This window comes from Schistocerca piceifrons, chromosome 3 (assembly GCF_021461385.2).
Source record: "Schistocerca piceifrons isolate TAMUIC-IGC-003096 chromosome 3, iqSchPice1.1, whole genome shotgun sequence".
Taxonomy (NCBI): Eukaryota; Metazoa; Arthropoda; class Insecta; order Orthoptera; family Acrididae; genus Schistocerca; species Schistocerca piceifrons.
In genome coordinates this window covers 508,282,878-508,300,837 of record NC_060140.1, presented here as the reverse complement: position 1 = coordinate 508,300,837, position 17,960 = coordinate 508,282,878, and the positions used below count along the sequence as shown (strand labels likewise).

The 17,960-nt window shown below is 49.2% G+C and overlaps 2 protein-coding genes across 2 annotated transcripts in view; one reads left to right on the top strand and one right to left on the bottom strand.

Moving 5' to 3' along the window:
* The window catches only part of LOC124788786, a 580,546-nt gene that overhangs the window by 129,023 nt on the left and 433,563 nt on the right, over positions 1-17,960 (top strand). The window lies entirely within an intron of this gene.
* Positions 491-13,269, bottom strand: LOC124788787 (axoneme-associated protein mst101(2)-like). Its single transcript, XM_047256069.1, has 2 exons — positions 13,254-13,269; positions 491-2,973 (listed from the first exon to the last, which is right to left on the bottom strand). The coding sequence occupies exons 1-2, from the start codon at positions 13,267-13,269 to the stop codon at positions 491-493; spliced, it is 2,499 nt and encodes an 832-aa protein (XP_047112025.1).

Genomic DNA, 17,960 nt, shown 5'->3' with positions numbered 1-17,960 from the left:
GCCCATGTTTGCCAACAGAATCGACGTTACTGTGTAACATAATAATATCTTGTGATAATCTGCCGCGAAAGTATACCATTTCGTAGGCCTTGTTGTAATTCGCCTTGTAAAGCGCCGCCTCCCGGACGAGATGTTGCACCGGCCGCGAATCATACCCACCCGGCGGGTGAACGACAAGGGTAGTGTGCTGGCCAACCTGGATGTAGTTACTAGGCTGTTTCCCACATCGCCCTTGTTGAATACCAGGCTGGTACCCGAGTTCCACCTCAGCTACACGACCCCCCTTGCGGGTCCGGGGGTTAGAATAGGCCCGAGGTATTCCTGCCTGTCGTAAGAGGCGACTAAAAGGAGTACCTCCCCTCAAGGGGGTAGTTAGCGCCTGCGTCCGGAGACGGACGGTTCCACGACCTATATTTGTGGAATTATGGTTTTTCACTTCTTCTCGTTTCTTCCTTCCTTTGGTTGGTTCATTTCTTTGTTCTTCTCCATCTCACTGCCTTCCTTGCCTTCTTCTCCTTGCCTTCTTCTCCTTGCCATCTTCTCCTTGCCATCTTCTCCTTGCCTTCTTCTCCTTGCCTTCTTCTCCTTGCCTTCTTCTCCTTGCCTTCTTCTCCTTGCCTTCTTCTCCTTGCCTTCTTCTCCTTGCCTTCTTCTCCTTGCCTTCTTCTCCTTGCCTTCTTCTCCTTGCCTTCTTCTCCTTGCCTTCTTCTCCTTGCCTTCTTCTCCTTGCCTTCTTCTCCTTGCCTTCTTCTCCTTGCCTTCTTCTCCTTGCCTTCTTCTCCTTGCCTTCTTCTCCTTGCCTTCTTCTCCTTGCCTTCTTCTCCTTGCCTTCTTCTCCTTGCCTTCTTCTCCTTGCCTTCTTCTCCTTGCCTTCTTCTCCTTGCCTTCTTCTCCTTGCCTTCTTCTCCTTGCCTTCTTCTCCTTGCCTTCTTCTCCTTGCCTTCTTCTCCTTGCCTTCTTCTCCTTGCCTTCTTCTCCTTGCCTTCTTCTCCTTGCCTTCTTCTCCTTGCCTTCTTCTCCTTGCCTTCTTCTCCTTGCCTTCTTCTCCTTGCCTTCTTCTCCTTGCCTTCTTCTCCTTGCCTTCTTCTCCTTGCCTTCTTCTCCTTGCCTTCTTCTCCTTGCCTTCTTCTCCTTGCCTTCTTCTCCTTGCCTTCTTCTCCTTGCCTTCTTCTCCTTGCCTTCTTCTCCTTGCCTTCTTCTCCTTGCCTTCTTCTCCTTGCCTTCTTCTCCTTGCCTTCTTCTCCTTGCCTTCTTCTCCTTGCCTTCTTCTCCTTGCCTTCTTCTCCTTGCCTTCTTCTCCTTGCCTTCTTCTCCTTGCCTTCTTCTCCTTGCCTTCTTCTCCTTGCCTTCTTCTCCTTGCCTTCTTCTCCTTGCCTTCTTCTCCTTGCCTTCTTCCCCTTGCCTTCTTCCCCTTGCCTTCTTCCCCTTGCCTTCTTCCCCTTGCCTTCTTCCCCTTGCCTTCTTCCCCTTGCCTTCTTCCCCTTGCCTTCTTCCCCTTGCCTTCTTCCCCTTGCCTTCTTCCCCTTGCCTTCTTCCCCTTGCCTTCTTCCCCTTGCCTTCTTCCCCTTGCCTTCTTCCCCTTGCCTTCTTCCCCTTGCCTTCTTCCCCTTGCCTTCTTCCCCTTGCCTTCTTCCCCTTGCCTTCTTCCCCTTGCCTTCTTCCCCTTGCCTTCTTCCCCTTGCCTTCTTCCCCTTGCCTTCTTCCCCTTGCCTTCTTCCCCTTGCCTTCTTCCCCTTGCCTTCTTCCCCTTGCCTTCTTCCCCTTGCCTTCTTCCCCTTGCCTTCTTCCCCTTGCCTTCTTCCCCTTGCCTTCTTCCCCTTGCCTTCTTCCCCTTGCCTTCTTCCCCTTGCCTTCTTCCCCTTGCCTTCTTCCCCTTGCCTTCTTCCCCTTGCCTTCTTCCCCTTGCCTTCTTCGCCTTGCCTTCTTCGCCTTGCCTTCTTCGCCTTGCCTTCTTCGCCTTGCCTTCTTCGCCTTGCCTTCTTCGCCTTGCCTTCTTCGCCTTGCCTTCTTCGCCTTGCCTTCTTCGCCTTGCCTTCTTCGCCTTGCCTTCTTCGCCTTGCCTTCTTCGCCTTGCCTTCTTCGCCTTGCCTTCTTCGCCTTGCCTTCTTCGCCTTGCCTTCTTCGCCTTGCCTTCTTCGCCTTGCCTTCTTCGCCTTGCCTTCTTCGCCTTGCCTTCTTCGCCTTGCCTTCTTCGCCTTGCCTTCTTCGCCTTGCCTTCTTCGCCTTGCCTTCTTCGCCTTGCCTTCTTCGCCTTGCCTTCTTCGCCTTGCCTTCTTCGCCTTGCCTTCTTCGCCTTGCCTTCTTCGCCTTGCCTTCTTCGCCTTGCCTTCTTCGCCTTGCCTTCTTCGCCTTGCCTTCTTCGCCTTGCCTTCTTCGCCTTGCCTTCTTCGCCTTGCCTTCTTCGCCTTGCCTTCTTCGCCTTGCCTTCTTCGCCTTGCCTTCTTCGCCTTGCCTTCTTCGCCTTGCCTTCTTCGCCTTGCCTTCTTCGCCTTGCCTTCTTCGCCTTGCCTTCTTCGCCTTGCCTTCTTCGCCTTGCCTTCTTCGCCTTGCCTTCTTCGCCTTGCCTTCTTCGCCTTGCCTTCTTCGCCTTGCCTTCTTCGCCTTGCCTTCTTCGCCTTGCCTTCTTCGCCTTGCCTTCTTCGCCTTGCCTTCTTCGCCTTGCCTTCTTCGCCTTGCCTTCTTCGCCTTGCCTTCTTCGCCTTGCCTTCTTCGCCTTGCCTTCTTCGCCTTGCCTTCTTCGCCTTGCCTTCTTCGCCTTGCCTTCTTCGCCTTGCCTTCTTCGCCTTGCCTTCTTCGCCTTGCCTTCTTCGCCTTGCCTTCTTCGCCTTGCCTTCTTCGCCTTGCCTTCTTCGCCTTGCCTTCTTCGCCTTGCCTTCTTCGCCTTGCCTTCTTCGCCTTGCCTTCTTCGCCTTGCCTTCTTCGCCTTGCCTTCTTCGCCTTGCCTTCTTCGCCTTGCCTTCTTCGCCTTGCCTTCTTCGCCTTGCCTTCTTCGCCTTGCCTTCTTCGCCTTGCCTTCTTCGCCTTGCCTTCTTCGCCTTGCCTTCTTCGCCCTGCCTTCTCTGGTCTCCGCCTCGGCGTTTGAGACAGTCTGTCCTCTCTTCTTTTTCCTCTTCTTCTTTCCTCCCTGTGCGTGCCTGAAGGCCGACCCACGCGTTCGCACGCGTAGCCGGTGACGGGGTAACGCGTAATTCCCCGCCCTGGGTAGACAAGTAAGGCACGCATGTACCCCCTGGTAAAGGCCAGGCCCAGGGAGGGGTGATTGCCTCAGCTGATACCTTCTGACCATGCCGATAGGTCCCTCTGTCTGTTTCTCGGGAGGTGTGACCTGAGGTGTAAACATTCACCTAAGGCGGGAGTGCCCTCTGAGAGGGTCCCCACAAGGAAGGAGCGCGCCATCGGAGACGCTGGCAATCATGGGGGATTGCTCCGCAAGGGATTTCTCTTCTTCTCTCTCGACTTCTGCCCACAAACGGAAACTTGACCAGCCACCAGTGACAAAAGTACTACCGCCTGCCCCACAGTTCCTCGTCGTTTCTCGATCTGAGGACGGAAAGGATTTTTCCTCTGTCAACCCTTCCGTTATCCAGAAGGGCGTAGATGCCATAGCCGGATTTGTCAAATCTTGTACCAGGTTGCGTCATGGTACCTTGTTACTAGAAACTGAGAGCGCCTTTCAGGCACAAAAACTGCTTCGAGCCACACGCCTGTGCACGTTCTCTGTCCGGGTGGAGGCTCACCGAACTTTGAATTCATCTCGTGGTGTGGTTTATACTAGATCACTCGACGGATTGACTGACGAGGAGATCCAGTCTTTCATCGCTGAGCAGGGCGTGACGGCTGTCCATAGGTTCATGAAAAAGGTCAACAATGATCTTGTACCGACCCGGACACTTTTCTTGACCTTTGATAATGTTCAGCTGCCATCGCACATCAAAGCGGGCTACGAGGTTATTTCTGTTTGCCCCAATGTCCCGACACCTACGCGCTGCTACCAGTGTCAGCGTTTCAATCACACTCGACAGTCTTGTTCCAATGCGGCTAAATGTGTCAGTTGTGGCAGGGATACCCATGAGGGTGACTGTCCACCTCCGTCTCCTCGTTGTGTGAACTGTCAGGGTGACCATGCAGCGTCCTCCCGCGACTGTCCCATCTATAAGGAAGAACGCTGTATCCAAGAAATTTGGGTCAAAGAGAAAGTGTCCACCTCGGCTGCCCGCAAGCTATTTGCTAGTAGGAAGCCCACACTGCTCCCAGCGGGGAAATACAGTACTGTCCTCGCCTCTCCTCGGACTACCAGGGAGGTGGCAACCCAGACATGCGACTGTCTTCAGCACCACGGTCGTCCGTTCGGCCAGTGCTAAGATCGCGCGGTCGACGTCTCCTCTTCCTCCTGTCACCCCACAGACACAAGCCCCTTCATCAGCTTCTGCCAAGACGAAGACCCAGAAGTCAGATGCACGGGCCTTCAAGAAGGAACCGTCCCGTGCAGATTCCCTACGTACCTCGAACTCACAGCCATCGACCAGTACTTCCACCAAACGACCTTCCAAGAAGGCTCATAGGAAGCACAGTTATCCTTCTCCGCCACGGCGCATTTCTTCTCCTGCGCCACCCAGAGGTTGCCGCCCCAGGCCGTCATCCGTTTCGCCTGGCCGCACCGCTGGTAGCCGACCATCTGGCCGTTCACCGGCGGAGGAAGCTCCCCCTCCCGGCCATCTTACCAAGATGGCCGATGAACCTATAGAAGCAATGTACGATGACTGTCCGGCTACTGATAGCGGCGGCAGTGCTCGCTCGAAGCCGGGCCCTCAGCGGCCTTCGAGGTGACCCCTTCTTTCATCTTCCTTTTCTTCTTACGATGGCACTTATTCACTGGAATATTCGCAGCATTCACTCCAACCGAGAGGACTTGAAATTGCTGCTCCGCTTGCACCATCCGCTCCTAGTAGCCCTCCAGGAAACGAAGCTACGCCCATGCGATCAAATTGCCTTGGCACACTACACCTCTGTGCGTTTTGACCTACCCCCTGTGGTAGGTATTCCGGCTCATGGAGGGGTTATGTTGCTGGTCCGGGATGATACTTACTACGATCCCATCACACTGCACACCAGCCTGCAGGCAGTTGCCATCCGAATTACTCTCCCCACTTTTACATTTTCCATTTGTACCGTTTACACTCCATCGTCGTCTGCCGTTACCAGGGCAGACATGATGCAAATTATTGCTCAGCTACCTGCACCATTTTTGTTAACTGGAGACTTCAATGCCCACCATCCCCTTTGGGGCTCTCCAGCATCCTGCCCGAGGGGCTCCCTGTAGGCAGACCTTTTCAACCAGCACAATCTTGTCTGCCTCAATACTGGCGCCCCTATTTTTCTTTCGGACACATCTCACACCTATTCCCATTTAGACCTCTCTATATGTACTACCGAACTTGCACGCCGGTTTGAGTGGTATGAACTTTCTGATACATATTCGAGCGACCACTTCCCGTGTGTTATTCATCTCCTGCAGCATACCCCCTCTCCGTCCTCATCTAGTTTGAACATCTCCAAAGCAGACTGGGGCTCTTCTCTTCCAGGGCGACCTTTCAGGATCAAACCTTCACAAGCTGCGATAGTCAGGTCGCACACTTCACGGAAGTCATTCTCACTGCTGCTGAATATTCCATCCCTCACCCTTCTTCTTCTCCACGTCTCGTACCGGTGCCCTGGTGGACCGCGGCATGTAGGGACGCTTTACGTGCTCGTCGACGTGCTTTACGCACCTTTAAACGCCACCCTACAGTGGCGAATTGTATCAATTATAAACGATTACGTGCACAGTGTCGTCGTATTATTAAAGAAAGCTAGCTGGGCTGCTTTCACAAGCACCTTCAACAGTTTTACTCCTTCTGTTGTCTGGGGTAGCCTGCGCCGGCTATGTGGCACTAAGGTCCACTCACCAGTTTCTGGCTTGACGGTCGCGAATGACGTTCTTGCGGCCCCTGAGGATGTCTCCAATGCCTTCGGCTGCTTTTTCGCAGAGGTTTCGAGCTCCGCTCATTACCACCCTGCCTTCCTCCTCCGAAAACAGGCAGAGGAGGCTAGGCCACCTAACATCCGCTCCTCGAATCGTGAAAGTTATAATGCCCCATTCACCATGCGGGAACTCGAAAACGCACTTGCCCGGTCACGGTCCTCCGTTCCAGGGCCTGATTCTATTCATATTCAGATGCTGAAGAACCTTTCTCCTGCGGGTAAAGGTTTACTTCTTCGTACTTGTAATCGCATCTGGATTGAGGGACATGTTCCCGCATGCTGGCGCGAGTCTATTGTTGTACCGATTCCTAAGCCGGGGAAGGACAAGCACTTGCCTTCCAGTTATCGACCCATCTCGCTTACCAGCTGTGTCTGTAAGGTGATGGAGCGAATGGTTAACTTTCGTTTGGTTTGGCTGCTCGAATCTCGACGCCTACTTGCCAATGTACAATGTGGATTTCGTAGGCGCCGCTCTGCTGTTGACCATCTGGTTACCTTGTCGACCTTCATTATGAATAACTTCTTGCGGAAGCGCCCGACCGCGGCTGTGTTCTTTGATTTGGGGAAGGCTTACGAAACCTGTTGGAGGGCGGGCATTCTCCGCACCATGCATACATGGGGTCTTCGCGGTCGCCTCCCTCTTTTTATTCGTTCCTTATTAATGGATTGACAGTTCAGGGTACGTGTGGGTTCTGTTCTGTCAGACACCTTTCGCCAGGAGAATGGGGTGCCACAGGGCTCAGTTTTGAGTGTCGCTCTCTTCGCCATAGCGATCAATCCAATAATGGATTGCCTCCCAGCTGAAGTATCAGGCTCCCTTTTCGTGGGCGATTTTACCATCTATTGCAGCGCGCAGCGTACATGTTTCCTGGAGCGCTGTCTTCAGCGTTCTCTTGACCGTCTTTACTCCTGGAGTGTCGCCAATGGCTTAAGTTTTTCTGCCGAGAAGACGGTCTGTATTAACTTCTGGCGCTACAAAGAGTTTTTCCCACCGTCCTTACGACTCGGTCCCGTTGCTCTCCCATTCGTGGAGACAACAAAATTTTTAGGTCTTACATTTGACAGGAAACAGCTGGTCTCCACATGTGTCATATTTGGCTGCCCGTTGTACCCGTTCTCCAAATGTCCTCCGTGTTCTCAGTGGTATGTCGTGGGGAGCGGATCGAACCGTCCTACTTCGTCTATATCGGTCGATCGTCCGCTCCAAGCTGGATTATGGGAGCTTCGTATACTCCTCTGCACGGCCATCCATCTTACGCCGCCTCAACTCCATACAACATCGGGGTTTACGTCTTGCGATCGGAGCGTTTTATACTAGTCCCGTCGAGAGTCTTCATGCTGAAGCTGGTGAATTGCCACTCACCTACGGGCGCGATATACTGCTTTGTCGGTATGCCTGTCGGCTTCTGTCAATGCCCGACCACCCGTCTTATCGTTCCTTTTTTGACGACTCTCTCGACCGTCAATACGGGTTGTATGTCTCTGCTCCGTTACCCCCTGGAGTTCGCTTTCGTCGCCTCCTTCAACACCTTGATTTTTCACTCCCTGCAACTTTTCGAGTGGGCGAGAGCCACACGCCACCTTGGCTACAGTCTCAGGTTGCCGTTCACCTTGACCTCAGCTCGCTCCCAAAGGAGGTTACCCCCGGTTCGGTATACCACTCCCGTTTTGTCGAACTTCGTTCGAAGTTCATTAATATGACCTTCATTTATACAGATGGCTCTAAGACCAATGACGGGGTCGGGTGTTCTTTTATTGTCGGGGCACAAAGTTTCAAGTACCGGCTCAATGGCCATTGTTCGGTCTTCACAGCTGAGCTCTTTGCCCTCTACCAGGCTGTTCTTTACATCTGCCGTCACCGACACTCTGCTTATGTCATCTGCTCCGATTCCCTGAGCGCCATCCAGAGCCTCAGTGATTCGTATCCGGTTTTCCTTTTCGTGCACCGGATCCAACGCTCTCTTCAGCAGCTGGTGGACGTCGGTTCTCCGGTTAGCTTTATGTGGGTTCCTGGCCATGTCGGTATCCCTGGGAACGAGGCTGCAGATGCCGCGGCTAAGGCTGCGGTCCTCCAGCCTCGGACAGCTTCTTGTTGTGTCCCTTCATCAGATTGTAGCGGGGTTCTTCGTCGGCGCATTTTATCGCTGTGGCATGGCGATTGGGCTGCACTTACGGACAACAAGCTTCGGGCCTTGAAACCTCTTCCCGCGGCTTGGCCGTCCTCCTCGTGCCCTTCTCGGCGGGAGGAGGTCGTTTTGGCCCGGTTACGAATTGGACACTGCCGGTTCAGCCATCGCCATCTGCCGACGGCTGCGCCGGCGCCGTTCTGCCCATGTGGGCAGTTGCTGACGGTCCGCCACATTTTAACGTCTTGTCCGGATTTTAACACACTGCGTCTTGATCTTGGCCTGCCATGTACTCTAGATGCCATTTTAGTGGATGACCCGCGAGCAGCTGCTCGAGTTCTTCGTTTTATCAACTTGACAAACCTCTCTAAGGACATTTGATTATGCTGTTTTTTTTTTTAATCCTATGCCTGTCAGTCTGTCTTTTATCGTGTTTTCCCATTTAGTTGCTGTTTTAAACTTGTGCCTCGCGGTGCATTCTTAACGTAGTCTGGGCGCTAATGACCGTTGTAGTTGTGCGCCCTAAAACCACAAAAAAAAATCAGCTGCACGATTCGTTCACTTTCTCATAGATAACACTACACCCTCATCCCAGAGGTAATGATGGGGCGACAGGAAGAACATCCGACCACCCTTAAATTGACCAGCCCAGATCGGTTAATAACTATGCCGACCCTGCGCCGATGCGGGACAAACGTACAAGAAAAGAAGGAAGTAAGACTCTACATAAGTTTTAATCATATTACGATTTACAGAATTATTTAAAATGTGTTATTTTTGGTTTAAATAACCAAAGAGTATTCATAATATTGTAATCCGAGAATGTGAAACCAATGTTACTAAAATGTTAAGAGCTTTCCTTACAGGTTACAGAATCAACCAGACGTATGAGTGCTACGTGGCGTTATTAGTGACATTAATAATAGTCACATACAGTATCCAATAAAAATCGTATCACAAGATATGAAGCAATATAGGTAGGAAAGTGGTCATTCTCGTAATGTGAAGATATGCAGAGGCTCGCAATATGTATCAACAATTGTCGCACCTATTTGGCTAAGACATTCCGAGCTGTTATCAGTCGTCGAATGAGAAACCAAATGCTTTATCCTCTTCGGAGAAGGATATCTTCAAGAGGGATTATATCGGATGGTCACAACTATAGTACAGCTTTTCATAGAGGTCCATTGTGGACTGTATTTATCGTACGGCAGAGAAAGATTGTAGATATTCTAATGCGTTAATGTGGAACCGATTTAGGTTCGAAAAAATTTGGTCTACTTTTGGCCACCAGATGCAAATCTAGCAGTGTGAATGGAAGAAAGACGTATAAAAATGATTCCGTATGTATTGCATTAGGAACGGGATTTCGGCACAAAAATGGTTCAAATGGCTCTGAGCACTATGGCACTTAACATCTGTGGTCATCAGTCCCCTAGAACTTAGAACTACTTAAACCTAACTAACCTAAGGACATCACACACGTCCATGCCCGAGGCAGGATTCAAACCTGCGACCGTAGCAGTCGCGCGGTTCCGGACTGAGCGCCTAGAACCGCTACACCACCGCGGCCGGCCTTCGGCACAAAAGGTGAAACTAGTGAGAGGAACATAATGTTGATTTTATTATTAACCGCCCCCCTTCCATTATTTATTCAACATGAGCACCGGAGACGCCGAAGAGATGCTGTACAGAACTAGATTTGCATTAGGTGGTCTAAAATGTAACTTCTTTTGCAGTGCAAATCGATTCCACGTTAACGCATTAGCATAGCTACGAAGTTTCGTTGCTATACGATAATTACAGCCACAGTGAATACCTGCACTTTTATTACAACCACCCGGGATCTTCCCATGGTGGAAGATTGGAAAGCACCCTTTTTGGTAGCGGAATCCCGATAACGTTCTGTTTCTCACTCTGTTCTACCGATTTAAATTATTGGCATGCTTCGTAATTTATATCGCTTTTCAAACCGAAACTGATGGTCTCCTGGCTGAAAATAGTGTTCCACAACAGAAGTTTCGGAACAAGATTTGTAGCCAGGAAACCACTACATTTGACTCCGATCCTGGCTACCACGAGCTGTTATACGTTGTTCAAAGAGGCGATCGAGATTATGAAGCACGCCAATAATGTTAAGAGGGAGGAGGGTTGTATATCATTCTTCCACCATGAGGCGGTAGGTAAAGCGAACGACAGTAATCGGCCACGGCTAGAACTGCGCTGTAAATTTGAAAATCTGTACCTCATGACTCTGCGCAGGATCATTCGGAAAGGATTTCTCTTCAGTAAGAAGCGATCCTCTTTGACCTTGATCGAAGCTGCATACCTCCTTGAACGTGTCCTCGCAGTTGAGGCAAAATACTGAGTCTTGCCAAGAAATTTATTCGACCACGGCGTAACAACCCTGGGCATGTTAAGTGAGATATTACTGACCGTGAAAGATGGCGCTTTCTGTTTAAATGTGGTAACAATTTCTGTGTATCAGATTTCAATGTCTTGTTACCGGGACCAACTTTATAGGAGGGCCAAAATATTTTAGTGAACACTTCAAAACCTTCGGTATTCCTATTGAGTTGTTAGATGTAATACCATTGAACTAAATTGCCAACTACAGTCATTTCGGACGTGGAATGATCGCAGACACAAACCCACAACAAACATAAATCACACACATTTGATTAACAATAAATATCAAAGTACTGTATAAGTCACAAAAAATAAAGACACGGCACCATAGCTTGTACAGTTTACAACATACACTCCTGGAAATTGAAATAAGAACACCGTGAATTCATTGTCCCAGGAAGGCGAAACTTTATTGACACATTCCTGGGGTCAGATACATCACATGATCACACTGACAGAACCACAGGCACATAGACACAGGCAACAGAGCATGCACAATGTCGGCACTAGTACAGTGTATATCCACCTTTCGCAGCAATGCAGGCTGCTATTCTCCCATGGAGACGATCGTAGAGATGCTGGATGTAGTCCTGTGGAACGGCTTGCCATGCCATTTCCACCTGGCGCCTCAGTTGGACCAGCGTTCGTGCTGGACGTGCAGACCGCGTGAGACGACGCTTCATCCAGTCCCAAACATGCTCAATGGGGGACAGATCCGGAGATCTTGCTGGCCAGGGTAGTTGACTTACACCTTCTAGAGCACGTTGGGTGGCACGGGATACATGCGGACGTGCATTGTCCTGTTGGAACAGCAAGTTCCCTTGCCGGTCTAGGAATGGTAGAACGATGGGTTCGATGACGATTTGGATGTACCGTGCACTATTCAGTGTCCCTCGACGATCACCAGTGGTGTACGGCCAGTGTAGGAGATCGCTCCCCACACCATGATGCCGGGTGTTGGCCCTGTGTGCCTCGGTCGTATGCAGTCCTGATTGTGGCGCTCACCTGCACGGCGCCAAACACGCATACGACCATCATTGGCACCAAGGCAGAAGCGACTCTCATCGCTGAAGACGACACGTCTCCATTCGTCCCTCCATTCCCGCCTGTCGCGACACCACTGGAGGCGGGCTGCACAATGTTGGGGCGTGAGCGGAAGACAGCCTAACGGTGTGCGGGACCGTAGCCCAGCTTCATGGAGACGGTTGCGAATGGTCCTCGCCGATACCCCAGGAGCAACAGTGTCCCTAATTTGCTGGGAAGTGGCGGTGCGGTCCCCTACGGCACTGCGTGGGATCCTACGGTCTTGGCGTGCATCCGTGCGTCGCTGCGGTCCGGTCCCAGGTCGACGGGCACGTGCACCTTCCGCCGACCACTGGCGACAACATCGATGTACTGTGGAGACCTCACGCCCCACGTGTTGAGCAATTCGGCGGTACGTCCACCCGGCCTCCCGCATGCCCACTATACGCCCTCGCTCAAAGTCCGTCAACTGCACATACGGTTCACGTCCACGCTGTCGCGGCATGCTACCAGTGTTAAAGACTGCGATGGAGCTCCGTATGCCACGGCAAACTGGCTGACACTGACGGCGGCGGCGCACAAATGCTGCGCAGCTAGCGCCATTCGACGGCCAACACCGCGGTTCCTGGTGTGTCCGCTGTGCCGTGCGTGTGATCATTGCTTGTACAGCCCTCTCGCAGTGTCCGGAGCAAGTATGGTGGGTCTGACACACCGGTGTCAATGTGTTCTTTTTTCCATTTCCAGGAGTGTATTAAAATGACATTGGCTTTGAGATGAGATGCAACGGATCGCGTAGCCTTCACAATCAAACGGTGCCTATGACCATCCTGACAGCTGCCTTCACAAATACATTGGCAAATAAGACTCAGGGGAGTCTAAAACACACTTATAAAATCAAGAACACAACGCTAGCAGATGAAGCGGTCAATAATGCCGATATTAAAAAATCAGAAAACTGCTTTAAAAGGATCAGATCTTACTCTACCAATCTTGCTGTCTTAAAAAAAACAATTAACGTAACTTAGCAGTCAGTAAATGAACCGTAAAATCTTCATTGAAAGAAATGCGGGAAAAAGTTCCACGACTTTCAAGAGGAAACTTAAATTCTTTAAACAGAAAAATCCCAAGAGAACGTTCCTTAAAGCAGATCTTAGAATACTAAGGTTAAAGTGATTTAAAAGGTATTAGCTCTTATTCTCGGCACACAGTAGTCAGCCGAACTAAATCACCGAGAATTTACAGCCCAGTTAGAATCTTTCAGTACTACTCACTCCATCAAAAAAAAAAACAAAAAAAAAAAAAAACTCATCGCCCTGAGTGACTGTAACAGAAAAAATAAGAATGTGAGCCAGCAAATGAAAAACTTAGAAATACCGCTTAGTGCATAGTTATGTGGTATTTTTTTTTAAGTATGCGGGCGCCTTAAGGTAAAGTAGCGCACCGCAGCATCAAGAAACAAGAAAATAGTTCAGCCACGCGTCCCAACACAAGCCAAAACTGTTAGTTGCCAATATAACGCTCACCACTTCTTGCACTCAAGTGTTCCTTGCTCTCCGCAATAAAAATACATTGGTTATGTATCGGGAAACATTCACAATCCGCAACTAGTAGAGCCAGTGCCTGGCAGCTCCATCTAATCCGTTCGATCGCACGCAGATAACACTATTAACAGACCGTGTACCACGGCCATCACCGCTAGTCCCCTCCACGGTGCACGTGTCGACCGCCAAATTACGTTTCTACCAGCTGTATCGACATCGCACAGCCAGCACTTGGTCTTCCCTAGAACGTAGACAACTACTGCCTAGCCAAAGAAGGCACTGCCTGCCAAGCCACTGGAAGAGGGTGAGAGATACTGCTGAAGGAGAGAGTATATACCCTAGGGTTGAGGGGCGTGGGTATGAAAAACAAAGGAAATCAAAGGTAGGAGATGGATATTGGGACGTACAGTCAGTAAGTATTCCTGCCTGTCGTAAGAGAGGACTAAAAGGAGTCTCACACCTTTCGGTCTTTATGTGATGGTCCCCTGTAGGGTTTGACCTCCATTTTTCGTCGCATTGCAGTCCGCTCATCCTCCATCTCTTGAACGAGGACACCTTCCTGGGTGCATTTTCCTCCACCCACTATCCAGTGTCGTTTTCTGCGCCAACGAGGACCATGGAATTCCTTGCTCATCATATCCAGCACGATAGCAAGTCCGTTGTGGTGGGGCCGCCATGTACCCTGTTCGTTGTAGCCCCCTGGCTACACAAGGAGTGCTCTAGATGCCTGCGCCGTTAACTCCGCACGTCAAGGAATTGAATGCTCGATAGGGCGTTCCGAACGTTGTACACGTAGACCTGGTGATCATCTTCAAAAATAGTCTCGTATAGCTGTGTCACTTTTTAGTATAGCGCAGCATTCAGTAAGTTATTTGGCCTGCCATAATAATGAGTAACTCACGTTTCTAAGACGACTCTTACAAAAATTCACTGAGATCTGAGACCCGCCAACTCATCATGCAGTCCTGGACCCATGGGAAGTCTCCAGCTACTGATAAAAAATGCAATTCAACGTAGTGATCTCATCCGCTATGTTCATTGTAGTAGTACTAGTATTATTACTATAGAAACAAAGAAAAAAGGGATCTCTGAAAATGCTTCGAAAAGGCCAAGATTGTGTCAAGCTTAAAAACCTACCGAAATATTCTTAAATAGGAGAATAAAGACTGCAAAGGAATTAAAATATATTGGAGAATGTATCAGCTGGAATGCCCTGGAAAAATACAATGTAATCTGAAAGAAGTTGGACTGGTCTTCCAGCTCACCAAAACACACATAACGAAGTCCCTCTCATGGAGAGCAAAAATAAGGCATTACACCACAGTCAACAAACTGGACCCCTGTATGCAACCCAAACACTGTCACTGTGCAGTGATAGCCCCACTCCAAGGAGATCGTGAACGACGAATGCATAATGACTGCTCCTTGTGTCCCTTTCCCCATCTGTGTTAACTGTGGAAATCACTATTGGTCCTGCTTGCCAAATGGCGACTTCGGTTGCCAACAGAGCGAAAGATGGAGTTTTAGGTCGTGGTGACTTTTTGCAGTCAGATTTGGGATAAAGCCAGTGTCCGCTAGTGCTGTATCATAGGGGTAATATGCACTGACTTTTCTTTCCATATGTATTATACTTCACCACCACCACAATATATTATTTCGTTTCACCCGAATTTGGGTACAACTTTTAATGTTGTATTAGCCCAGTATTAATTCTTTCTGATCTTGTTTTCGTTTCTTCAGAGATTTGGATCGTTCGCTTTATTTTCATTTTGACTTACAACCATTCTTTCTCATCCTTTTTTGCAGTTTCATCTCTGTGCTTATTTTCTGTGATTTGGATTCTCGAATGTCGTCATCCATTTTCTTAAGCTAATTTGGTGGGTTTTTCTGTTGCGGAAACAGTCAAAATATTTTTGTTGACTTATTTGCGTTCATTATGAGGATGTGTCCATAAAAATCATTGCACCTTTTCCTCATTGTGTCAGTTTTTCCGTAGTTTTGTAAAGGGATTCATTTCTTACGCAAACTAGTATGTTGCTGTGGAACCTGGTTGGGTTGGGTTGGTTGGTTGGTTGGTTGGATGATTAAATGGATTAAACTATTAGGTCATCAGTCCCTTTTCATCGAACACACAGATCTACGTAACTGTACATCAGAGATGGCCTACCGCGCAAAATTCAGGGGAAGAAAATCCTAAGGTTTGCCAAAGCCCAACGAAGGCTAGTAAGGGACAAGCAAGAAGAAAGGGAGGACATAGGATGAAAGGCGGGCGAGATGCCCTGTTCATGGAGCAGCTGGAAGCCCACCGATCGACTGTTGTTACTGCGTGTTAACTTGGCGTGTAAATATATTACTCCCATTTTTAAGCTGCCCATAGCCTATCGTCACAGCACTGCTCTGTGCGTTGACAAGGAGTTTCCACAAGTCGATACTTTGAACTATGGATAAAAGTGGAACGGTGTTTACCATTGCTGAGGACACATGTTTTAATCGGCTATCGAGGAGACGCTCAGGGATACTGTCATTAATGAGATCCGCGTTAATTGTGTGTTTTATAATAATTAAACTTACGTTGCAGTAGTATGGTGAGCGTAGTATAATCAGTTTTCCTGTAAAAAATGCCGAAAGACACTAACACGAATTTCCTTCCATTGTAAAGAGTTTCTCCTGAAAATGATAATATATAGGGTGTAACAGATGTAAGTGCGTATATGTTTGTGTGGTTCCATTATACACTGAGGTGACAAGTCATTGGATACTTCCTAATCGAGGTGGACCTCCTTTTGCCCAGTGAAGCGCATCAGCTCGACTTCGTATGAACTTAACAAGTCGTTGACAGTCCTGTGCATAATCGCGAAAGTATAGCCGGTCCAGGATGTTGCGCACGAACTGACCGCTCGATGATGTCCCATAAATGTTCGATGGCATTCATGTCGGGTGACCTGGATGGCCAAATCATTCGCTTGAATTCTCCAGAATGTTCTGCAAACCAATCGGGAACAATTATAGGCCGGTGGCATGACATCGTTGTTTGGGAACATGAGGTCGACGAAGGGCTTAAGTGGTCTGGAAGCAGTCGAATAGAAAGATTTCGTCAATGATCGGTTAAGTTGGGTCAGAAGACCCAGTCTATTTCTTATAAACAGCGTCTCCATCATAATGGAGCCACTACCGCCTTGCACGGTGCCACGTTGACAGCTCGGGTTCAAGGCTCCGTAGGGGTCTGTGCCATAGTCGAACACTACCAAGTGAAACTCTTACCAAGTGAAATCGGGACTCACCCCGTGACCAAGGTTTTACAGTCGTCTACCGTCCAACTGGTATGGTCACGAGCCAAGGAGAGGCGCTGCAGGCGATGTCGTGCTGTTAGCAAAGGCACTCGCGTCGGTCGTCTGCTGCCATAGCACACTGATACCAGATTTCGCCGCACTGTCGCAACCGATACGTTCGTCGTAAGTCCCATACTGTTTTCTGTGGTTATTTCTCGCAGTGTAACTTGCCTCTTAGCACTGACAGCGTTGCGCGAACGCCACCGCACTCGGTCGTTAAGTGAAGGCCGTCGGCCACTGCATTGTCCATGGTGAGAGGAAATGACTGAAATTTGGTGTTCTCGACAAACTCTTGGCACTGTGTATCTCGGAATATTGAGTTCCCTGACGGTTTCTGAAATGGAGTGTCCCATTCCGCATTCAGAGTCTGGCAATACCGGTCGTACGGCCATAAAGACGTCGGGAACATGAGTACAAAAGTCACCATCAATGCACTACCCTTTTATACCTTGTGTACTCATTAATACCGGCATCTGTACATATGCATATCGCTGTTCCTTGACTTCTCTCACTTCAGTCTGTGTACACTCATCAGTGTGTAGGTTGTTTCACCTCTGCGACGAACAGTCATCCCACAAAGACGCCACGAACTTAACTGCTTGACTGTTATACACCATTAAGTGCAATACGCCTATCAGTATAGACGAACGTTTTGTGTCCACGCGCCCAAACTTCTAATACCTGACCTGATGCAGAGGGAAAAACATACATTGCAGAATAAGATTTTCACTTTGCAGCGGAGTGTGCGCTGATATGAAACTTCCTGCAGATTAAAACTGTGCGCCCGACCGAGACTCGAACTCGGGACCTTTACTTTTCGCGGGCAAGTGCTTGGTAGAGCACTTGCCCGCGAAAGGCAAAGGTCCCGAGTTCTAGTCTCGGTCGGGCGCACAGTTTTAATCTGCCAGGAAGTTTCAAAAACATACATTAATGGCTCGCTCTCGCCGCATCTATATGGAGGCATTACCTAACCTAAAAACATGACTATAGCTATAATTATTAGTTAAGAAATTGCGTAAATTCTGATGTAATGTTGTTCAGTACACGATCCTCAGTCACGAATAGAAATATCTAAAATTATACATCCCGGGTTCGATTCCCGGCGGGGTCAGGGATTTACTCTGCCTCGTGATGACTGGGTGTTGTGTGATGTCCTTAGGTTAGTTAGGTTTAAGTAGTTTTAAGTTCTAGGGGACTGATGATGACCATAGATGTTAAGTCCCATAGTGCTCAGAGCCATTGGAACCATTTTAAAACTATACACATTTGCCCCTGTGTATGCGTTGGCGGTAGTAGAATTATTCTGCAGTCAGCTTCAAAATTCAGTTCTCTAAATTTTATCAGTAGTTACCCTCGAAAAGAACGTCACCTTCCTCCTACGGATTCTGATCAGTTCCCAAACCATCTTCATAATACTTGCACGTGGTTCAGTCCTACCGAACTGTTTTGATGTGTTCCGTTAATCGCACCTGGTGTGGATCCCAAACACTCTAGCAGTATATATGAAGATA